The following is a 26,458-nucleotide window of genomic DNA, read 5'->3' on the forward strand; positions in this document are numbered from 1 at the left end:
AAACAACCAATAATAAAAATTTTTGGGCGCTAGTTTTTGGGTGCCTATACCACTCCAGCAGTACAAATAGTATTGTGCATTTAGCTAAGCAATCTGATATCATACTAAAATAGGAAGCTGTGAGATCTTCATTATAAAGTATAAGTGCAAGTATAATAAATTTACCCTTCAGTATAAATGTTAAAGTGTGTATAGTATGTATACATACATATAGTAATATTTTTTTTAAATGTCAACATTATTCTAGACACTTTTTTAGAAAAAAATGAATGAAAAAATTAAAAAAAAAAGAAATTTTTTAAAAATAATCTTATTCGTTTTTGCAAAAAGTATATATTGTGGGCTAACAGCAAAAATGTTCTAACCGACATTATTGCAAAATGGAGAAAATACTGTTCAAAAGTTGATATGTCTTCCTAAATCGATGTTGTGTGCTCACATGGTATGTGGTGAATGATCTTAGGAAAATTCAACCATATTTAGGTATTACCCCAAAGACTACATCAAATTATGCACCAAACTCAATTTTGACCATCTTGTCAGTTACAATGTTTTTGCTCTGAGCCTGTGATATAATATATTATAAGTATAGATAAAAGAAGTTTGAAAAATCAGTAACGTTGTTTTAAAGTTTTTTTTGAAAGTTACTAATGGTGTTCAACAATATAATTACATGGCATATTTTCTAAAATTTTATTCATTTTTTCTTTTCATTATTTTAAATGTTATAATAAATCTTGTTGTATGGAATTCAACTTAAAAAAATGGACATACGGCATGTAATTTAATTCGCCAAATGACATGTGATTTAAATGGACAAATGACTTAAGATTTGATTGGACAAATTACATATGATTTAGCTTATAATCAATAATAAAATTCTTTTTAGTTAAAGACTTAACAGATTAATCAGATTGAAAATGGATAACAAAAGTGAGTATTTTCTTTCATATAATAGGTAACTAATGTTTAAATGCTTGAACTAACAGACAATTATTACTTAGCTAAGACTTTAAAAGTTGATATTTGGACCTCTCAAAAGTTGACAGGGCAATTTGAAATTAATTTAAAATGTCCCACCATATTAACAATAAAAATGTTTAAATATCTAAAATGATTAAAGTTGATTATGTATTTTCAGAATTATTGCAAATAAAAGTTATGTTTTTCAATAAATTACAGTTTTTTAAATATTAACAATAGCTTTGAGGTTTTTTAATTTATAAGTAAAAATGTTAGACCAATGGTCAGTTAGACAACCAGGTCAAAACATATGATGTTTTCAGATGGAAAAAAAAAGATGAATATAAAATAAATCAAAACTAAGTTATTCTTACTATATTTAATTAATGTGTACACAAAGAAATACAAATTTATTGTTTTCGTCAAAATTCGCCTGCTGTTTTTTTTTTTTTTTAGATATTAGAATCTTTATAAAAGCACACAGGTTTTATGGTTCCTTTTAAAATGTAAACTATGTGCATCATATATGTGGTTCTATTAGTGCTTGATATTTATAACTTTTTCTTTTACTTTTATTTAGTTTTTTTTTTTTTTAACTTATCTAAATTAATATTATTTTGAATTAGTTGTGTTTTTATGCTGAACAAAAGACTTGCGTGTACATTTGTTTAAAATTTCTGTATAGAACTCAAAAGGATCATTCCAGCTCAATTCAATTTATGCTTGGCACCATGCCATCTCAGATTTTGGTGATTTTCGCAATACAAGCTCATATTAATGAAAGAAAACTTCACTCCAACTTTTAGTATCTGAATCCTTACGGTTTCAGAGATATTGATACTCAGTCCCAATCTCTTTGTTGATTTTTTTTTCAGTGCTATTTACTTTTTATACTAATTACATAACACAATTAGCTTTAACTTATGAAATACTTGCTCAATAGTGTTGAAAATTTGTACCTAACTATTTTTTAGAGAGAAGAACTCAAAAATGATACCTAAAACACTAAAAAATTAAAGCTTCTTTATGAAATTTTTAATATGGTTCTATTATATAACAAAACTCCTTATTACAAAAAAACTGCATAGGTTTTCTTTTATGAATCTGATTTATTTGCATCGAAAGTTTTATTTAAAAAATAAGAAAAATTGATATTTAATAATGAAAACAAAAGTTATTTACATTAATTTTTGCATTGTTTTAAAAAGATTTTAGAATCTCAGGTACAGTTCTAATATATAAACTTGTTTGCATTTCACATTAAAGATCTTCACTTTGCACAACCTTCATGTTTAATGAAGGATTTTCTATTTATGAATTTTCAAATAATTATTTGAAAAATATTTCTTACAGAACTAAAAAATAATATGAAAATATTAATGTTAAAGAAAGATGTTCAATTGGAATAATAAATAAAGAAAATTCTATAATAAAGAAACGATATGTTCATAATGTATAATTAAATTGATGTCATTTAAGGATGATGGGCTAGGAGAACCGACTAGCAGCCATATTTATATGAGGAAATTAAATGAAAAGCAAATGATATGGATATACTTTAGGAAAAATCAAAGAAAACTTAACTTTCAAATGGAATCAGAAAATTTAATTACTACTGGTTCCAATACCTTGGTCTAACAAATGTATAGAAAAAGAATTTAGTGTTACTTATTATTTGGTGCAGATATCATGCAAACTGCTGCTGAAAAATGGTGTTTATCTTTCCCTGAAAAAAAAAAAAATTGACTGTACGCTAAGTTTAAAATCAGTTATTCTGATATAAAAACTTGTTTTTCTCAATGTTGCTCAAATCGTCCAAAATGGTGCATTACAGTGTGAGCATCTGGTTAATGATTAGTGCAGTTGAATTATTCAAGGTTTATCATGAACTTATTGATTTATTTTTAGTAGGGCTAACAAGAATTGTATCTTACATTGTTGTCCTTTGTGTCCAGAAGATTTTATATTAAAACATTATCTTGAAAATAAATTCTACTCTCAAGAAGATATTGATGAAGATCATGGTTATTGTATAGATTACAAACAATGGAAGACAACAGACCGATCTGAGATAGTAAGTCTAACAGAAATCAAGTAGCTTAATTAATACTTTAATAAATAAGTTACAAAAACTTACTGTTCATTCTTACATTGCAAAACACTCATACATTGCTGATTTTTTATAGAAATTAAAAAATGAGTTAAATAGTACTGAGGTCATTGTCCTTTGTGATTTTTTAAAAAATTATGAGTTTCTTGTACAATACGAAGTACAAATTTTTCACTGGAACAAAGTTCAAGCAACATTACATCCTACAGTAGTTTATTATAAAGTAAATGTCCTTAAATGTGATTCAATATGTTTTATCTCAGATGTTTCCTGCATGATATAGATAGGGTATATCATGCAATGAAGTTATCAATGGAACATATTAAAAGCAATATTTCTCATCAAATAGTAACTGTTCATTACTTTTCAGATGGGTGTGCTGACCAGTACAAAATTGCGAACACTTCATAAATATATGCCACCATGGAAAAGATTTTGCTATGAAATGTACATGGTTTTTCTTTGCAACAAATCATGGTAAATCACCCTATGATGGTTTTGGTGGGACTGTTAAAAAACTAACTTCAATTGCTAGCCTTCATTGAGCAACAACAAATCATACTTACAGCATCTGGAATGTTTTTTTTTTACCAAAATGAAATCATAGGAATTAGTTTTTGATACGTATCTAAGGAGTCAAACATGATAACGCAAATTGAAATTTTTTTCAAAGATTTTCAACAAAAACGTTATCAAGCACCCACAGCTATCACAATTTCATTCCAACAAAAATTCAAACTAAAGTTGTTTCTGAACAAAAAGATTATTCATTTGTTTTTAATTTTCAAACTGATGAGATTATTAAAGATTGCTTGCCTAATATAAGCATTGAAATTTGCCTAATATAAGCATTGATTTATAATAACAACCCATAGATTGGACTAGTGGAGGATATTGATGTTGAAATTAAAGACTTTCAAGTTAGGTTCATGCATCCATTTTACCTTTCAAGGTCATATTGCCAGCCTTCTAGAGATGGTGTGCTAGTTTCCATCAACAAACTTATTCTTAATGATTAATATTCCAACAATTGTCACAGGAAGACAATATGAAATCAGTGAAATTGATCATCAAAGCATTAAAGAAAGCTGAGTAAACTTTAAACCAGAGAACTAATTTTTTATGAAACTGTTAAAGATTGTTAATTCTTATTGCCTTATTTAATTTTTTATTACAATTTAATTATATCCATGGTTTATTTTGGAATTTTAATATTTTTAGGGTTTAGAAATATAAAACTTTAAATGCAAATAAATCTGATTTAAAAAAAATTACCCTTGCAGTTTTTTTGTTTTATGGCATTTGTTATATATAGAACATTAGAAAAAAAAATTTATAATCATGTCTTTCAGGCATCTCAAGATAAACATATTTTGTACAAGGCATCAAAAAACTTACAAAAAACTTTACATTATTTTGAAACTAAATTTTTAGATAGAAGCTTTAATTTTTTAGTATTTTAGCCATCATTTTCGAGTTCCTCTCCCTAAAATTATGCCATAAATAGAAAATCCTTCATTAATCATAAAGGTTGTATAAAGTAAAGATCTTTAATGTGAAATGCGAACAAGTTATATTAGAACATTACCTGAGATTCTAAAACCTTTCTAAAACAATGCAAAAATTAATGTATATAATTTTTTTTTTCACTATTAAATAACAATATTTTAAATTTTTTTATAAAACTTTCAATGCAAATAAATCAGATTCAAAATAGAAAACCCTTACAGTTTTTTTGTAATAAGGAGTTTGTTATATATAGAACCATAGGAAAAAATTTCAGAATCATATCTTTTTAGGCATCTCAAGATATACTTTTTTTTGTACGGGGCATCAAAGCACTTATAAAAAATGTTACACCATTTTGAAATTGAATTTTCATAAAGAAGTTTTAATTTTTTAGTGTTTTAGGTATCATTTTTGAGTTCTTCTCTAAAAAATAGTTAGGTACAAATTTTCATCACTATTGAGCAAGTATTTCATAAGTTAAAGCTAATTGTGTTATGTAATTAGCGAAAAAAGAAAACAGCGCTGAAAAATATAATCAAAAAAGAGATTGGGACTGAGTATCAATATCTCTGAAATTGTAAGGAGTCAGACACTAAAATTTGGAGTGAAGTTTCTTTCATTAATATGAGCTTGTATTCTGAAAATCATCAAAATCTGAAGTGGCATGGAGCTGAAAAATTTTTTTTGGTGTTGATTTGACATGGAATGACCCAAAATTGTTTACATTGTTGGTTATTATATACTAGTAATGTACCGATGGCACTTTTTTGGCCGATAGCGATACCAATGAATTAAGTAGTTATTAAAATTTTGAAAATATAAAACCATACAACTTTAAACCGTGTAATCTTTTTCATGGAATCAATACTGGTAAACAATTACTTGGATGCAAATCAGAGCCAAACCATTATTTTAAAGGATATTAGAAAAAATCAGTTAAAAAAGTATACATTTTTTAGTTTTTTTTACTATAAAAAGAAATCTTTCAAAAAAATAAATACAGTATTTTTATTTCAATTTTATAAAATAAAATGGTACTATCATAGTACCATTTTTTTTTATAAAAGATAAGTTGAAGAAGTCTAAGTTTACTTAGAATTCTTTATTAATTTATTAGTAATTTTTATATCTAAAAAATGATCATATGTTGTTTAGATATCTAAATTATTTTTTAGATATATATTTAGCTGTTTTTAGAATAGTTTAAAGTTGTTTTTAGAATAAAGTTTTTTTAGAATAATTTTATTTTGTGATGTTTAATCCCCACCATGTCCCTGGTAGTACAGTACTCAACTTGTTTCTCTGCACAGTGGTCGTGTTTGTCAATGTTTGTGTTTTGGAGTTATAAAGTTGAGAGAGGGTTGTAACCTTAACTAAAGTAGCCTCCTCGACTGGAGTTGCTTTCATGGCCTTGGGGAGGTGAATCGAACTAAACAATATATATATATATATATATATATATATATATATATATATATATATATATATATATATATATATATATATATATATATATATATACATATATATATATATATACATATATATATATATATATATATATATATATATATACATATATATATATATATATATATATATATATATATATATATATATATAAATATATATATATATATATATATATATATAATATATATATATATATATATATATATATATATATATATATATATATATATATATATATATATATATATATATATATATATATATATATATATATATAGAAATATAGTAGGCTGTTCTTAAACACATATAGGTAACAATGTTTAAATAATAGGCTGTTCTTAAACACATATAGGTAACAATGTTACTTTTAAGTATAACAATAGAGCAACACAAAATAAATTATTCTAAAAACAACATTATGGTAATAAAAGTATAAGTACATTCAGCTGTTAAATTAAATCTTGTAAACATCATCTTAAGAATAAACAATATTGTCTGTAAACTAAGTCAAATTTTCTCAAAAATATAGTAATGCATTAAGTTTAGTTAATTCATTATTTAATTATTGTCATAATGAGGATAAAAATATTAAAATGCCATTGGTTGGAAAATCGGTAAATTAATAAAAAAAGGACGATGTCAATTCCAACTATGCAAAAAGTGGCCGATTAAGCCGATGCTGATTAATCGGTGCATCACTATTATATACATTGATGAAAGCATAAAATGTTTAGTAGAAAACATTTTATGTTTTAGTTAAATTTTAGTGAAAAACATTTGTTGAGAACATATAATATTCATGCCGTTAAATCGTCCCTTAGCTTATAACACCACGCATGTTGAAAGTTAGCAGTTTTTACATTTTAATTTCCATCGATGGAGCTGCTCGTTGCGTATCTAACCACTGGTCACATATAGATTTCAGCAAATTTTGTTGAAATCTAAATCATTTGACTTGTGTGGTATTATAAGCTAAGGACGAAATATTAATAATTATAAGTTTAGGCTATACCAATAAAAAATGCAAAATATTTACACTAAGAACTTAAAATATTTTGATTTAAATATTAAGAACTTAAAATATTTAAGCCATATATACGTAAAATAGTTCACAACAGCAATCAAAACAATTAAGGTGAAGAAATTGTTAACTACCAAGGAAGAACTGTACCTCAAAAGTACACTGGCTTACACCGCAGTCAAGTTGTTTTGTATTTGATGTTACTAATAGATTTACAATTTCATTTTCAAAAGTTTGTAATTAAATGCAGTATAAAAGTATTTTTTTAGCTGCAAGATGAATTATCAACGAAGAAGATCAAATCCTTCAAACCTTGATTGATTCCCAAGAAAAAAGAGAGGCGACCCAGGAAGGAAAAGAGTTCTAAATTTAAAAAGTGCTACCTTTAAATATCACCTTATGGTGGGTTCTGATCAAATGTAGATATGCTTTAAAGCTTTTTTAAGTTCGTATGCTGTTATAAAAATGAATTAAAAGATTGGAAGCTTTAAAAATCATTAAGAAAAGTCCAGTTAATAATAGAGGATGTCATATAAAACAAGCATTGTCTAAAGAAACCAAACTTTCTATCAGACAGCACATTGAAAGCTTTCTAACTAAAGAAAGCCACTAACTTGGAAATAGCCTATATACTATCTAGATGTCACTTTAAATGTTAAAACTATGTAAAGGCTGTTATAGAAAAATAATTTTCAATAAAGATTGGTGAAACAAATTTTTACAACTACTTTAAAGAAAACTATAATCTTTTCTTTGAAAGACTGCAAGTTGACATATGCTGCTCTTGAGAAAAATTCAATTGAAAGTTAAGGAGTCCTTGTTTTAACGAGGCACTAAAGAGATGTGCTCAATCTGAACTTGGTGTATGTAAATGCAAATTTAAAAATTTTTATGATCGAATCGAAAAAGATGTCAATGACAAGGACAATAGTCAAATTTTATTATTGTGTTTTGACTTGCAGAATATACAGATTTCAAAAATACCACTGCAAAAAACCTTCTATCTGAGGCAATTTTTCCTTAATGTTTTTTGTGTTCATAACAATAAAGGTAACAAAGCATACGTTTTTGTTTACCACCGTGGCACATCAGACAAGATGTAATCTGTTCCCAATCATTATTTAGACTACTATTAGTCATGACTAATCTAAAGAAATTTGAAAAGTTTGAGCAATTCTAGCCATTAAGTGTGCACTCCTTCTTACAGTGTGATAGGGATTTAAGTATAACAAAGCGAGAATTTAACCAACACGATAAGCTGTACACAGTAGACCAAGTATGTGACCTTATCAAGATATCCTCCAAAAATGATAAACTTATGGTACAAAAAGTTAAGTCCTCAGAAAGTTTCACAATTTATAAGAAACTTCTTGAAAGACTTTCTTTAAAAAAAAAAAAAATGTTTTTTTAAATGAGGAAAATTTTTGTAAAAATATTGTTTAAATTAAAGATACTTCATATATATTTTATAAAGATAAAGACTTTAAATGATTTTTAATGTGATTTCAAATTAAATTTGAATTTCAATGCAAAACTTTAAAATATGCAAAAAACATAATTTAGATTTTAACAATGTAAATATGATTATTAAGTAAAGTTACATTTACTTGCATTATGTTTTTTTCTGTTATGCAACAAAATCTCACGACAAGGCCTAAGGATAATTTATATATTTTTTAATCTGAGTTCTGAACCTTTTATAATGGAATCGAAAAAAGTAAAATTTAATTTCAAGTCAGTTGAAATATCCTGAATCAATAATGATTACATTAAAGATTTCAAGAATTAAAACTACTTTAATGAATGAAAGTAAGAACAAAAAAGCCTAATTTAGCTGGGGATGCAAATCACCAGGGTCAATTATTATTTATTTTATCTATATATTTTATAATATTGTTGACTTAATGTAAATGTAAAATTATTTCTTAGCTTTATTTTTTATTTGTTACATGATTCTTTTTTTTCTTTTTTTTTAACTTTTTGCGATGGTATGGTAGATGTTTTGGAGAAGGCCTTATAATTTAACTTTTAACTTTTTAAACATTTAACAGTGTTAAATATGTTAGAGTCTTCTACAATTTAAAGTTTAACAGCCTGTCAATATTCATGAAAATAAGTTTTGCACAATTTTAAGTTTAGATAAGTTTGTTAAAAGTTGATTTTAGTTACTAATAGAATTATTTTCTATAAGGTGGACCACCTCCAGATTATAACCAAGCATCAGGAATGAATAATATGAATCAACCGCAGAATCCTGTATATCCTCCTCAAAACCCAAACTTCTACCAACTGCAACCAGGCCAAGTGCCTTACTATAATGTAAGTCAGTTTTAATAAATTTTTATATCCAATATTTGTTTAAAGCTGGGATTAGAATGGGGTTCTACCCTAAACCTAAACTCACCAAAATTTGGAAATCTAGAAACACAAATTTAGGTTAGGCTCTAGAACCCCAAATTTAGATAGGGTTCTAGAATCCCAAATTTTCTGGGAAAAAGGTTCAGAAACTCACACGTTCTAGAACTCCGCAAATTGGGGTTCTGAGAAAGGCAAGCCTTTCCAGGAAACATGTGCGGTTTTTCATCTTGTATGTCTGCGCAAAAGTATTTTATTTTAGACAACTTTGTCATAGCCATTTGCAAGTTTTTTCATATTAGGGATTGCGGAAAAAACTAAGTTTTAAAAACAAAGAAAGCAAAATTAACAAAATAGGAAACTAATATCCAAGCAATCAGAGAGTATTGGCTTCTTATCATGACAAGAATAAATTGTAGTCTCATCAGCAAACAATGCTACCTTAGATGTGAGAAGATCGGAAGATCGTTAATGTAGATTAAAAAGAGTAAAAGGTCAAGAATTGAACCTTGAGGAACCCTTAAAGTTACAGGATATGAAGAAGAGTGCTGTCCATAGAGGACAGCTTTCATACTACAATTGAAAAGAAAGGATTCAATAATCTTAAAGATGCTACCACATACATTGTAAGAAGAAAGCTTATGGAGAAGACCAGAATGCCAAACTTTATCAAAAGCTTTAGAAATGTCAAGAGCGATAGCCTTAACCTCTATCTAATGCACAATAAAACCTATTGGTTATAACTGTTAGCAAATCAGCTGTAGAACGAGAAGATTGAAATCCATATTGGTGATCAGAAAATAATTTATTAGATTTAAGATGAGAGATTAAGTGTTGGTTGATTAAAGATTCAAAAACCTTGCTTATGATAGGAAGAAGACTAATGGGGCGGTAGTTAGACAAATCAGATTGCTTTCCAGAATTTTTGAAAATAGAGATAACAAATACTGCTTTCCAGCATGCCGGAAAACAAAACTCTGATAAGCACTTGTTGAATAGTTCTGAAAGTATAGACGACAGCTCTGAAGAACACTTCTGCAAGACTATAACAGGCATGTTGTCCGGGCCACAAGCTGTAGAAGAGTCTAAGCAGGAAATCACTTTAGATACAGAAGCTGGAGTGATGCGAATGTCAAGCAATGGATCAACCTGTTTGACGGCTATATCAGGTAGAATGCAACTAGTGCAATCAAGAGATGATATTGATGAAAAGTTCCAAGCAAACAATTCTTCTTTGTCTTTAGATGAGGTGATAAATTCAGAACCATACAAGAGAGGTGGAATAACAGTTTTGCCCTTATTATTGATACTGTTAAAGATACTCTAGAAGTCATGAGAGCCTATTTTTTGTGATGAAATAGAGATTTTATGACCTACGAATAGTGAGCTTTGGCGTTTGGCAAAACCTTTTTACAATGATTTTTAGCAATAGTAAACAGACGTCTGTTTTCTGGAGAATTGTTCTGCTGATAGATATGGAAGTTTTGATCGAAAATTACAGCAGCAAAATGTGAGAAAAACCATGGAGAAGAGTGAGGCTTGACCTGATATGTTGAGAGGTAATAGAAAACTACATGCCAGCCAGAAACCACGAAGTTATGTAAGAAGCACATTAGTCAGCAGGACGACAAAAGATTTCTACCAAAGGGCCATCGTGAAGAAAATCACAGAGAGAGTCCCAGTCAGCTTTAAGGTAGTTGTAGGAGGTACGATGATAAGGAGATTCTGATGATGAAGAAGAATGAGATAATAGTTTTAGAGAGATCAAACCATGAACAGAAGCATCTAAGAGTGAATGTGGAGAAATTGAGCACTGGCTAGTATCAGAAACAAGACATAGGTCGATTGAGAAGGGGTGCGAGGCTGGTCAACAGATAGAATCTGTTTACTCCTTAAGTCTTTGCCTATGAGGCCTTCTACAAGACAGTAGCCGGATGTGTTTAACAGCTGTCCAAGATGAGGCAGGTTGTACTGAGTTACATTTTACCAGTAGCAGGATAACCTGACCTGACAGATATAGTTATATTTATGTGTCCATATGTATACGCATGTTTTGTCTATTTGGATAAGGCGTTTACTTCAAACATGGAGAGTCCGTAGTTTGAATCCTACCAATATCAATTCTTTTTAATTGTTTTTCTTTTAAATACCACTGGTCATATATTTATGGTCATAACCATTTATCTTTTTTTTTTTGTTTATAAAAATCTTTTTGTTGTACGTTTATGAATGATACACATCTCTTCACATTCAGATTTCTTATACCATTTAAGCTTTTCATTGTATTTTCTAAGTAAGGCTCACAGACATATATACATAGTTTTAATTGTTTACGTATATATCACCAATGACATAGTAAACAAAAAGGGAGGGTAGGAAAACAAAAATTTTTTGTGATGAAGTGGAGTTCAAACTAGGGACCTTCCGTATCGATGGTTTACGTCTTATCCAAATAAGCTAAACATGCGTTCACCTATGAGCTAATAAATACAATTATTTAATTAAAAAAGTTATATATATAAAAGTATATTTTGTATAACTTTCATGTAACTAGTATATATGCATGCATTACATAGGCTTTTTTATGTAGAGACAATACAACCTTGTTACATTAGGATTATACAAGTATATTTTACAAACAGATAGCAATTTATATTTTCTCTTTTCTCTTTAAAAAAAAGGAAATAAAATACAGGAAAGTCATTCTTTTTAATGTTGACTTCAAACTTTTTTTTTTTTTTGATTTGCCTTATCAAATTTTGTTGTTGAAAACAGGAACCACTCTAAAGTAACAAAAATAAAAACAGTACACAAATTATTTAAATTATTAATTTTTTTTTATTTTTTGCTACTTATTTAGTAGAATATATATTATTTTAATTTCCGATTTTGTTAGCTCTGCTTTTTTTGGTTTTAAAACTTAGTTTTTTGTGCAACGCCTAATATAAAAAAACTTGGTCACGGCAAATGGCCGTGACCAAGTTGTCTAAAATAAAATACTCTTGCGCGGACATACAAGACAAAAAACCACACATATTTCCTGGAAAGGCTTGGAAAGGAGTTCCTGATTCAAAAAAATTTTTAAATCATTCTGGGTTATAGAACCATTTAAATTTAGGGTTCTAAGGGGTAGTGGGTTTTAAACCCCTCAGCGATTCTAATCCCAGATTTAAAGTAAGGGAACTTGAATATGTATTTTGAAGTTAACAATACTATGTTTGTTACATTATTATTATTTTTTAAATTTACTATTGGTTACTGTTTCTTGATATTCTTGAAATACACACATTATTAGAGTTTTAAAAAAATAAAAGGTTTTAAGAAAATTTTTTAAAAACTTAAGGAATAATAGTTTTTTTTTTCCACCAATCATTGACCATCATTAAAGCACCATTATTGGCTATAATACACCATGTTTATTAAGTATGATTAAAGTACCAATGCTTAAAGATTGTTTCCCCCAACCATTTATGCCCACCCTAGATACAAAAAAATTTGAATTAATGTATAAATTTATTATTGACCTCAAAAAGTATTTTAAAATAAAGTATTGAAATTTTGTCATATTAAGCTCGCAATAAGTTATATGCCAACTCAGCTTTTAAATAAAGTTTACATAAAATATTTCGAAAAGATGAAAAATGCAATAATATATTTTTCTTTAAAAGTGACAATTGATACCTATTTTAATACTAAAAAAAATCTTTTTTGTAACTCTGTTTATAATTTCTTAACTTTTGTTTTGCATTTTTTAATTGCTTTATTTCAAAAGGCTTTTAAATTTGACTGGTGATATCCCAAACAATTTTATAGAAGTACCTAACTTCGTGATTGCCACTTCATCTGTGAACAAGTCTTTCACAAGTTCCACTTTTTTGTATCAGCTTTCTTATTTCAAAAGTTGTCAGTTTAACCTTTTTAAATAAGTTACTGAAAATTTGATAGTTTTATAAAATTTCATAATATATTTTTCTTTTTATTCCCATGTTAGTTTATTATTCGCATGTTGTAACTATAATGAATGTTAGAATATCTAGTACAAGCATTTTGTGTGTGTGTGTGTCAAAGTGATTGTAACACTTTGTTATTTTTCTCTTAAAACAATAGTAATAGAATTTCTTATAATTAAAAAATCTTTCTTTGAATTTGCTTTGCACAATACTTCTTTTTGAAATTTACAAGGAAGATTATTGAATTAATTAAAACTGTGTTTTCTAAAAAATTCAATTTGTGGCAATTAATATTGTGAGTTTTTATAATGTCACATTTCTTTATATAACGGGTGATGCGGAAGTTATCGGACCAAATAAAAATGTCAATAACTTATTTATAAATAAAAAAACAAACTACTATTATATTTTTTTTAAATAAAGCATTTACCTTTTAATAAAAATATACTATTTTTTATATGAAAAAACACCACCATCTGCAATTGATCTCAATTTTGCTCTGACGCCATTCATATGTGACTGTAAAAAGTTTAAATCAATCTCTTGTAGTTTTAGATTAATGCGATCGATCAAAACTTGCTCTGTTGAAGCTTGCCAATCTCCCTCGTAAACCTTCTGTGCCAAATGTCCCCGAAAATTTTCAATTGGTCGTGCTTGAGGCACATTTGGGGGATTGGATTCTTTATCAACGTAATAGACATGTTGGTCCATCCAATTTAGAGAATCTTTAGAATAATGAGAACTTGCTAAATCTGGCCAAAATAAATAGTTAAAGTCTCCATGATACTTGTGAATAAATGGAAGAAGTCGTTTTTCTAAACATTCATTAATATAGATTGATGAATTGATCGCTACAGCCTTGGAAGTGCGAAACAATGGCTCGGACATACCACGGTCAGATATGGCTATCCACATTAATAATTTTTTTGGAAATTTCTCTTTTCCCTATAAAACGAACACTTTCTGGGCATGTCTTGTTGTTTGTGTAGTATCCAGAATTTCCAGGCATGTTGTCCCCTGCAAAACAAAAGTATTTTTCGTCATCTTTTCTTTGCCTTTATTTGTTGTTCTATAGTGTATTTTGGAGTCTTTTCACATTTTCTATATTTAATATTCATTTTTTTTAACTGACGACCAATTGTCGATTGATTTACACTGAATTTAATATTTAATTTTTTAATTTAATATTTAAATTTTTAATAAAATATTTAAAATTTAATATTTTGAAATTAATATAATAATTTTTCTCTGACTGACCCCTTTTCGATTGTTGACAAGTCTCGTTAATTCGGCTTTCTATTCTCTAGTCCAGGATGTCGAACAACCGGGGTGCTTTCTATCAGAAAACAATTGAACAGTTTCAAGTCTTTTTAGGTTATCCTTTTAGGTACTTCGAGCAAATCCTTTCTTTTCAAAATGATTTACGATTTTTTTTATTTTTATATTAGGTTTACTTACAAAAAACATTTTTAGTTGCTTTCGAAAAGATTTTTGTTCAGCTGCATTTAACCTCATTTTAAATAATTGTGTTTCAAATAATAAAGTTCATATTTTATAGAACGTTTATGCCTACGCATAAAACAACAAAAACTAATTATTATGCTCAAATAATGAAATTAGGATTTGTCCGATAACTTCCGCATCACCCGTTATTTAATATCGTTATTATTTACTTGCTAAAAAATATTTACCATAAACACTGGTATTTTAATTATTCAAGCAAAATATAACATTTTGAAAAGCAACAAAAGGCCCGTAAATTACAGTTCATGGTAAGTCTGCTCTACACCTTCTACATTTCTATATCTAATCTTTATATGTTCTCTTCACATTAATGTTTTTTAATAAACTGCACACACACACACACACACACACACACACACACACACACACACACACACACACACACACACACACACACACACACATATCAGGCCTTGTTTTAAATAAAAAATGTTTAATGCATGAGCTTAACGCGATATTTGACGTCATAAAATTATCTTTATTTTTTTATTTTTTAAAGACGTTAACTTTTTTAAATTACTGCAATAATATTAATTATTGCAAAACGAGTTAAATGTTATTTGACGTCTTTTTTATTATAACTGAGTAATTCCATATGAAATCATCCAAAAAAAAAACATTTTCAACACACGTCTCAGAATTTGTTCATTTTTACGTCACTTGCAGTCCATATTAAAAAAATGATAACTGCAATAATTTTAGTTAAAAATACACATGGGTTCCAGAGATATCGTCAGTTGAAATAATGCAAACTTAGCATTTTAGTGATTATCTGAAGCGACTACAAAGCAACTTTGACATATAGTATCTTCATAATGGCTTGGGGAAATTTCCTAAAATTTGGTACCCTAATAGATTTTTACTTGAGGAATCCAAAAATAGCACCCTCAAGACTCAATTGTCTTAAGAAATGCCTCATTTATCCAATTTTGTTCAAAACTATTGACTTGTAAATTCATGAATTTTGGAGATAAAAGGAAGACTGTGGCCCAAAATTCACAGTAAAAAGTTTAATTGTATCTCAATGTTTTACTGAAAAAAATTAAATTCATCAATTGTCTATCTAATACTTGATTAAAATTTGCATTTAAAAACTGTGTCTATTTAGAAAAATTTAAATTTTGTAACGAAAGCAATTGAATTGTTTTTTAAAACATTGATTTGAATAAAACATCAAATAGTGTTATTTATTGACTAGTTTAGGACATTTATAGTCATGGGCCAAGAGAGGGCCAGGGGGCCTCTGATCAATTTTGCTACCACCCACCCCCCAACTTCCTAGAATTTTTTTTTTTAAATACATAAAATAAATTATTAATAAATAATTATTAAAGTTCAATTTAAAAGCAGAATTTTTTTAGTTTAAGTTTTAGAAATAACTTAATTTCATTATTTCAAATCAATACTTACCTCTTATTTCAAAGTAAGCTCTCAAAACTGAGATCCTTTCATGATTTTAAAAATCATAAATTTTAAAACCAAAGATATTGAAAGTTTTTTTAAAACATTTTAACAATCAATATCTTTATAGTATTACTTAGTAGTTTAAGACTAATATAGTCATTGGCATAATAAGGTGGACAGTGGTATTTATTTAAACCCCCCACCTTCTCAGTCTTCCATCCAAGGATTTGAAAAAATGAAAAAAAGAAAAAAATTCTTATTGCAAAATAGGTAAATAAAATTACAACAAAATTATTTTAAATATATATATATATATATATATTTTTTTTTTTTTTGTAACCAACTCACAGTGGGCCAGGTGGTGGACAAAAGTAAAAAAAGTACATTTTCAAAAGTGACATTATTATATACCATTTTATAGCTTAAACATTCAGTTTTTATAAAATGTATATATTTTTGTATAATTATCATGATGTATGCTTCTAAGCTGTAGAATAAAAAGCTTCTTTTTTTTTAAAAAAAAAATCTTTCCAAATTTTTTTTTAATTTGAAAATATTTTTTGTTACTAATAAGCATAGAATAGATGTTAATTTTAAAACTTTTCTTTTTATGCATAATTTAATAAAATCAAGTATTATCTTCAAATAAGCTATTACAACACTATTTAGCACAAAAGTTCAAATAAAATGAATTCAAATAATGCCATATTTAAAGTACTTTTTTAGTTGAAATTTCATTTATATAGTCAAATACATTTACAGTCCAAAGCGGTCCAGTAATTTGAGACTTACATAGAAAATACATAGTTCAATATGTATATTATCAATATAAGTTTGGTTTAAGTCCACAGATGTTCACCTGGTTTCAAATAATGATTTTTACAAGTTAAATGGTGTATCCGACTTTGTGTGGTGAAAACATTATATGTATTTTATTCAAAATGGTTATGCAATAATTGGGTCTCAGTTCGACTAGATTAGTGTTACAAACTTGTTTTATTATTAATACATCTTATTTATAAGATTTTGTAAATGAAATTCATATATTTAGTGAAAGTGGGTTTCCAGTTTTTTTTCAGGCAATGATATAATTTCATGCTCATTTTTAACTTTTCTTGCAGTTCGAACAAGACACTTCAAAGCAGCTTGATATCTTTGTACATGTCCATGATTTTGGTGCGAATGTTAACATTTATACCTTATAGCAATAAGAGTCAGTCTCTGAATTTTTTTATTTTATTAATATACATTGAAATGTTTTATTTACATACATTAAAATTAATTACATACATTAAAATGTCTAAATCATGGTCATTGTTAGTGTCGTTGTTTGAAATGGGGCTTTTTATTTCTGTTGTTAAAGAAGTTTTTTTAATGTTATATGCTAATGAGACCATTTTTGGTGTTCTGAAACTTTGGTTTTGCTGCAGGCATTTTGCTGTGTTTTGAAAGACTTTTTAGTTTGACTGGTGAAATTCCAAGCAATTTTATAGTGGTATTTAACTTAATTTTTTTCTCACTTTTTGATTCCCATTCCTTCTGTAAATGTAAATCTTCATCAGTTTCTACTGCTTTTTTGTAAAATTTACTGCAGAATTTCCAACCTGGGGTTACATAAACATTTTCAAAAATTTTGCCAAGTGTAGGGAAATCTTTATATTACCTAAGAAACAAATTTAGTTTTAAATTTATAATATAACTGATAATACAAAATTTTTTATAAATAATAAATAGTTTTTTCTTTTAATTTCCATATCAATTCTGTTGTAATTAATGTTAGATTACTTTTTATAGCAATTTTTTTGCTTTCTTTGTGTGTTCCAAAAGTGTTGCAACACTTTGTAATTTTTCTCTCAAAATATTTTCCATAGAATTGCTCATGATAACAACATGTAACTCTTATTCAACAATATTTTTCCTTTAAATTTTCTCACCATATCGTTTCTTCTTGTTTTTCACAAGGAAGATCTTTGAATTGAACAAAACCTTGTTCTCTAGAAAATCCAGTTTTGTGGCAATGAATATAAAGACTTTTTCCAACATTTCTCCATATTAAACATGTTTATCATTTATAATATTACCTCTCAAAAAAATATAAAAGCAATAAAATTCACAAGTACAACCTTTAAAAAGAACAAAACAAAATATTTGCTTGTTTTTGTTATAATAAGAGGTAATCATTTACCAATTTGAATTAAAATAATGAAAATAAATTGTTTCTCAAACTTGAAAAAAAAAAATATGTTTTTAAATTGAATTATTTATGATTAATTCAATTTATGTATTAAATAAAAAAAAGTTCCAGGGAGTTAGGGGGTACAAGCAGAGTTGGTCAGAAGCCTCCTGGCTCTCTTTCGGCCCATGACTATAAATGTCCTAAACTAGTCAAAAAATATCACTATTTGATGTTTTATTCAAATTAATGTTTTAAAAAACAATTCAATTGCTTTTGTTACAAAATTTAAAATTTTCTAAAAAGAAACAATTTTTAAGCGCAATTGATGAATCTAATTTTTTTCAGTAAAATATTGAGATACATTTAAACTTTTTACTCTGAATTTTGGGCCACAGTCTTCATTTTACCTCCAAAAATCATGAATTTACAAGTCAATAATTTTGAAAAAAATGGATAAACAAGACATTTCCTAAAACACTCAAGTCTTATGGTTGCTATTTTTGGGTTCCTCAAGTAAAAATCTATTAGGGTACCAAATATTAGGAAATTTCCCCAAGCCATTATGAAGATACTATACGTAATAGTTGCTTTGTAGTCGCTTCAGATAATTACTAAAATGCTGAGTTAGTGTTATTTCAACTGACAATATCTCTGGAACCCGTGTACTTTAGGCTAAAATTTTTGCTGTTAATATTTTTTTAATATGGACTGCAAGTGTGGCAAAAATGAACATATTCTGAGACGTAAGGGTGTCATGGTCTGGATGATTTCATATGGAATAACCCTAGTATAAAGGAATGTTTATTTTCTTTTATTATTATTTTTTTAATATTAAATAATTAAATTTAATATTGCATCTTTAAAAATGTTTGATATTAACAAATCTCTTTCTTTTCTCAATATTTGCATAAATGAATTAAAATATGTTAAATTTTTGAATTTTTAAAATGCTTGTTTCTTAAATTTCTATATGCGGCTTTGCAACTACAAATGATTTTTTATTTAAAAAGAATTAGAGTTACAAATAAAAAAATTACCTTAATTTATTTACTTTATTTATTAAAAGTTTATTAGTTTATTATTTTATTATTAAAATCATAGCTTTGTATATATCGTTTATTAAAAAACAATCTCTGCGATATAACTTGCGTTATAAAAAAGAATGTTTAACTTAGGTTTTGTGCGAATTTTTATGCAGCTGTTTATTTAAAATTTAATTTTGCGTAAAAAAAATGTTTAGGAAAGAAAATACATTTGCAATGAAAATAAGCTGATTTTTTTTTAAGAACAAATAAAATTTAAATATTGAACAATATTTACTAATATTTTTAAATAGATGAGACACAAGCTCTTTAGAACAGTGCCCAATAGAGTACTTGTAGAAAATAGAAAGAGAAGCAACATTACAACGATGCGATAATGGTTGGAGGTTGGCTGCAATTGCAAGTCAAACTATGTTTACAATCCGTTTTTCCACCCTGTCTAAAAGAGAAAGGGCATCTTTAGAAGATCTGCCCCATATATGGCAACAGTATTCCATACAAAGACAGTTTTGAGATTTAAAGAGATAAAGAATAGTATCTGGAGGAAGAAAGTGTTGAGCGCGATAAAGAGCAATCTCAGCAGATGTTATCTTAGCAGATGCTAATTTTGCAATGGATTTGATATTTGGTTTCCAAGAAAGATTGGAAGTAAGAGTATATCCCAGATCATGAAAGGCAGATGACCTGTCGTGTACATCACTGTTTATAAATATAGGAAGATCTAAATTATTGCAATAATGAATGGCCGAAAAAAATTGGGTTTTATCTGAATTAAAGTTCACCTGCCACTGTTCCATCCTGTAGCAGAAGTGAGATTCTTTTGAAGCAATCAGAGAGTGTTGGCTTCTTATCATAAAAAGAATAAATGGTAGTATCATCAGTGAACAATGCCACCTTAGATTGAGAATATCTGGAATATTGTTAATGTAAATTAAAAAGAGTATAGGGCCAATGATTGATCCTTGAGGAACCCCTGAAGTTACAGGATATGAAAAAGAGTGCTGACCATGGAGGATTTTTTATTTTTTTTACAGATTTTACCGATATTTACTGGTAAATTATGTTTTTATTTACCGATTTACTGGTAAATTTAAAAGTCTGTGAAGGCTCAACCCTAATATATATATATATATATATATATATATATATATATATATATATATATATATATATATATATATATATATATATATATATATATATATATGTATATATATATATATATGCATGTGTATAAAGATGTGTATATATATATATATATATATATATATATATATATATATATATATATATATATATATATATATATATATAGTTCTTGTTTTAAAGCATTACGTGTAGAGCGATTTATGTATTTCTAAAGCAATTTTACGTAAACAGTAAGCGTAATAGCATTTCGTTTAAGCAACTTTTTATCATTTTTTAACTATTAAATCATTTAATTATCGGTAAGATAAAAGAAGTAATTAGTTTTAAAAAAAGTCATATTAACTTTTGAATGACATTTATGTGAAAATATTTGTTACAAAAGTTTGATTGACAATTATGTTTGCTATTTACTAATGAAAAAAAATCAAATAAAATTAAAAGTTTATTTTTATTTTGTTTTTAAGTTATTGTAATGATTGATTTTTAAGCTTGAAGCAAAGATCATGAAGACATAATGTAATTCTGATAAAAAATATATGATTTAATTTAAAACTAATTTAATAAAAATATATATAATTTTATTCTGATAAAAAAAAAAAAAAATTTAATTTTGATTTTAAATAAATTTGACTAAGGGGTACACAGATTCTATATATTGCCAGCCTTGCACCCCTTCTTTATCTATTAGGCTGATGGAGATGTTTTTTTAATACATTGTTTTCTGTTTAGGATGTTGAATGCTAGATCTTCTTGACTCATTGCATAGGTTTTGCTTGTGTCTGTGTTTTTATGACTAGGCAACTCATTCTATCATCTCCTATTGAGGGTACAGCTCTAAAACTCAGTTTTATGGTTCTGAGGCCTGCTGGTAGTCAGGTTTCCTGAACTCTGTGGTAGCTCTCACTTGGGCTGATTCCATCAACAGCTGAAAAATATCAGAGTACAAACAGTGTCATGTTGAGCATGGATGGTGTCCCTGTTCAAACTTTTATGTGCTTTGTTATGGCTTTGGGTTTATTAATAGTAATGAGGAAATTGCTTGGGCTATTAAACAGTGTACTGAGTACACTCTATGCTTAATGAGTCGAGTTCTTTAACAAATTTAAAAATGACTAAAGTACTGAAAACTATAAAACACAAAAAACCATTGTGATTGCCAAGTTCTCTAAGTCTATCATTCCCTAATTCATGGTCTTCAAAATAACTTTTCTTCTATTGAGTCTTATCTCTTGCAAAGTTCACCAGACCTACTTGCTCTTTGCGAGACTAATTTGAGTTCAGCTATCTCATCTTGTGATCTTAGTGTTAATAGTTATCTTCCTTTAATTCGTAAAGACTCCAATAGTCACATTCTTTGCCTGGGTAATTACATTCGTAAGAATTCATCCATTTGTCAGGAAACTAGGTTTGAATCCACAGACTATTCTTTTACATGCTTTCGTATAGCACCACATCACTCTATCGCCTTTCTCTTTGTTCTATATCGCTCGCCTTCATCTCAAGACTGCACTCTTTTTGATTTTATTTCTGATCAAATTGATCAAGCCCTCTCTCTTTATCCATTTGCCAGTATCATTGTTGTTGGTGACTTTAATGCTCATTATTCTGAATGGCTTGGTTCTAGTGTCAGTGGCTCTGTAGGCAACAATACCCCCAACTTTTGCCTTTCTCAATCCTTAACTCAAATAGTCAACTTTTCAACTTGCTTTCCAGACAACCCGAATCATTTACCTTCTCTCTGTTGTTGTCTATACTTTCAAAACTATTTAACAAGTGTTTATCAGAGTCTTGTTTTCCAGCTTGCTTAAAAGCGACTTTTGGTAAAGTTTGGTATTCTGGTCTTCTCTATAAGCTTTCTTCTTTCAGTGTATCTAGTAACATCTTTAAGATTGTTGAATACTTTCTTTTCCATCGTAGTATAAAAGCTGTCCTCAATGAACAGCACTCTTCTTCGTATCCTGTAACTTCAGGGGTTCCTCAAGGTTCTATCCTTGGCCCTATACTCTTTAAATTTGAATTAACGATCTTCCAGATGTTCTCACATCTAAGGTGGGATTGTTCACTGATGATACTACGATTTATTCTTGTCGTGATAAGAAGCCAACACTCTCAGATTGCTTGGAGGGGACATCTGAGCTTGAAAAGGATCTTAGTTCTGCTTCAGCATGGGGCTCACAGTGGTTGTTGAACATAAAACCCAATTTTTTTCAGCCAATCGTTATTGCAATAATTTAGATCTTCCTATATTTATGAACAGTGATGTATTCTATGAGTCATCTACTCTTCATCGTCTAGGATTAACTTTTACTTTCATTCTTTCTTGGAAACTGAATATCAAATCTTTTGCAAAATTAGCATTTTCAAAGTTTGCATCTCTTTATTGCGCTAGGCACTTTCTTCCTCCAGATTCTATTCTGTATCTCTTTAAATCTAAAATCTGTCCTTGTATCGAATACTGTTGCCATATCTGGGGTGGATCTTCTAATGATGCCCTTTATATTTTAGACAAGGTGCAAAAATGTATTGTAAACCTAGTTGGACTTGCACTTGCAGCCAACCTCCAACCATTATCACATCATTGTGATGTTGTTTCTATTTTTCTTTTCTACAACTACTATAATGAACTTTGCTCTAAAGAGCTAACGTCTTTTGCGACATCTACTAAAATTCATTCTCGTGTTACTCGTCATTTAATTAAGTCTTATCCTTTTTTTGTGACAGTTCTTAAATGCTCCAAAAACTCTTATTTGTCTAGTTTTTTACCTTGAACATCAGTTCTTTAGAATTCGCTTTCTTCATCTTGTTTTCCTGATTCATATAATTTGCAATCTTTTAAGTCGTATGTCTACAATCTTCATCTTTTTTCTTCTAGTAACTTCCAACTCTAATACTGATTGCTTGCAGCCTTGTTGGAAGCAAAGATAATAATAATTAAAAAAATTTATGCTCTTTTCTGCTCTCTTTGAACTTATTAAAAACCTCACATATTTATTTATTTTGAAAAAGTTTGTATGAAATATCTTCCTACTTTAGGAAAGTTGTTTCTTAATATGTTAGATGCACAGATTTACCTAATTGATTGCATAAACACATTAATAACATATATATCTTCAACACAGATGTCAATTTCATACAGGTTTTTTTTAACATCTTAATTTCAAATAAGACAGTATACAACCACTATTAGAGTTAAACATTACTGGAGGAGAAAGGAACTTTATAAGCAAGATAACGGTTAACAGGTGACTTAAAAGATTGCAATTTATATGAATCAGGAAAACAATAGGAATGAAGCGAATTCCAAAGAACTGATGTTCAAGGAAAAAAACTAGACAAATATGAATTTTTAAAGCACTTAGGAACAGTCATAGTAAAAGGATGAGGCCTAATTGAATGACAAGTAACACCAGAACAAATTTAAGTAGATGGCACAAGAGACGCAAGCTCTTTAGAGCAGCGGCCATTGTAACATTAATAGAAAAGAAATAGAGAAGCAACATTATGACGATGTGACAATGGTTTAAGGTTGGCTGCAAGTTTAAGTCCAACACTGTTTACATTGCATTTTTGCACTTTGTCTGAAAGAGAAATGGCATCATTTGATGATTCGCAGCAGATATGGCCACAGTTTTTGATTGAAAGATGGATTTTAGATTTATAGAGATAAATAATAGAATCTGGAGTAAGGAAGTGGTGAGCACAATCAATAGATGAATCTTTAGTTGATGTTAATTTTGTAATGGATTTGATACATGGTTATCAAGAAAGATCGTAAGTAAGATTTAATCGTAGAAGACAAAGGGTAGATGACTCTTCGAGTACATTACTGTTCATAAAAATAGGAAGATCTAAAATATTGTGATGACAATTTTCTGAAAAAATTGAGTTTTATCTGAGTTAAACTTTACTAGCCACTGAAAGCCTCATGGTGTAGCTGAAGTGAGATCCTTTTCAAGCTCAAATGTCCCTCCAAACAATCAGAGAGTGATGGCTTTTTAGCAAGACAAGAATAATTGGTAGTATAATAAGCAAATAATACCACCTTTGATGTGAAAATATCTGGTAGATTGTTAATGTAAGTTAAAAAAAGTATAGCGAAAAGGGTAAATTTTTGAGGAACCCCTAAAGTTACAGGAGATGAAGAAGAGTGCTGGTTATCGAGGACAACTTTTATACTACAATTGGTAAGAAAAGATTCAATAATCTTAAAGATGTGACCTGAGAAACCATAAGATAAGAGTTTATTGAGAAAACCAGTTGCCAAACTTTATCAAAGGTTCTAGAAATACTGTGGGTGACAGCCTTAACCTCCCCAAAACTATCTAATGCAAGATAAAATCTAACAGTTATTTATGTTAACAATTCAGCATTAGAACAAGAAGATCAAAATCCATATTGATGTTTAGGAAGTTAATATATTCAAGATGAGAGATTAAGTGTTTGTTAATTAAAGTCTTTTTTTTTATTTTAGGTCATTAACACTTTAAACTACTGCAATAAATAAATTACCGCAAAACAAGTTTATTTTACTAATTATGAAAAACAAATCTTGAAGTGTTATCTTCTTAATGTATATATTGTGAAATATCTATTTTGTTATATTTATATTAATTATTACATAAATTAAGTTATACATATTATCAGGGGCATTGCCTTGGAGGGGGTAGGAGAAGTCTCCCCCTCCCAGAATCTACAAAAGAGAAAAGTTGGGAATTTCCTTGCCACGAGTTGGGACAGTTGGAAAATCAGTGATAAAATCATAAAATATTTTCTAGTTAAATAAAATTAAAATGTTTGCAAAAATCTATCAAAGATCCAATTTTTTTTTGACTTGAACAAATTTGACATATAAACTTTACGTTTATTAAACAGCTTATGGCTGTTTTCCACAAGACAAAATAAATTTTGAAGTCATAACGAAACGCCCTTTTGATTTCCACGTTGTTGTTTTTTTTTGCGCTACTTTTTTTTGTTATCAACAATAAAAATGGCAGCTGCAAGTTTATGTTTGACTAAAAGCAATAAAATGCAATAAAAATAAAAAATGCAATAAAAATAGCAGTTGCAAGTTTATGTTTGACTAAAAGCAGTTATTCTTTTTTTTCATACTTTCTACTTTGAAACGTGAATATTTATTTCCATGAATTGATTTTAGCATTTCTGTCTTTGTATAAAAGATATGATAACATTTAAAACGATATGATTCATTTTTTAATATGATAATTTTATATAAAGCTTTTTATCAGAAAGTATAAGAAAATAAATCCTAAACTCTGATATGAATGTTTTGCGCCTGTTATTACTATCAACTATCAGTATACTAAAGTAGGATCAGAATTAGGTTTGTAGGAGTAATAGGCCTAATAAGAATATATGATAGGATTATTAGTCTTATTCTATTATTATGAGACTCTTATATCTTATCACATTTATTAAGAGTGATAACTTTTATAAACATTAAATCATTTAAAAATTACAGTTACAAATCTGTTAGTATCTGAGTTTGTTTTCCAGCACTAAATATGAATAGCAAAAGATATAAATTACAATGTTGCGTATGCAAAGCAGTATTTAATAACGACTATAAAACCAGTCATGAAAGATCCGTTCATGGTGGTAGAAAGGTTCATATACAAACAGTGGGAGCCCCAGAGAATCTTTTTGTAGCCTCCTTAGCTTAAAAAAAAACGAAAAATGGAACCTCAGAATGCTGGTTTTGATGTCGAAGTGGATGATGAAATACAAAGTAGTGAACACACAAAGTTGGACTTGGTAATAATT

The 26,458-nt window shown here is 28.1% G+C and overlaps 1 protein-coding gene across 1 annotated transcript in view; it reads left to right on the top strand.

The window, feature by feature from the left end:
* The first annotated feature begins 788 nt into the window (after positions 1-788).
* Positions 789-26,458, top strand: part of LOC100215142 (proline rich transmembrane protein 1B) — a 41,041-nt gene continuing 15,371 nt past the window's right edge. Inside the window, exons 1-2 of the mRNA XM_065799807.1 lie at positions 789-933; positions 9,268-9,395. Of these exons, the coding sequence (XP_065655879.1) occupies positions 921-933; positions 9,268-9,395 (141 nt within the window). The 5' untranslated portion in view covers positions 789-920. The remainder of the gene's footprint in view (positions 934-9,267; positions 9,396-26,458) is intronic.

Source organism: Hydra vulgaris, chromosome 06 (genome assembly GCF_038396675.1).
Source record: "Hydra vulgaris chromosome 06, alternate assembly HydraT2T_AEP".
NCBI lineage: Eukaryota > Metazoa > Cnidaria > Hydrozoa > Anthoathecata > Hydridae > Hydra > Hydra vulgaris.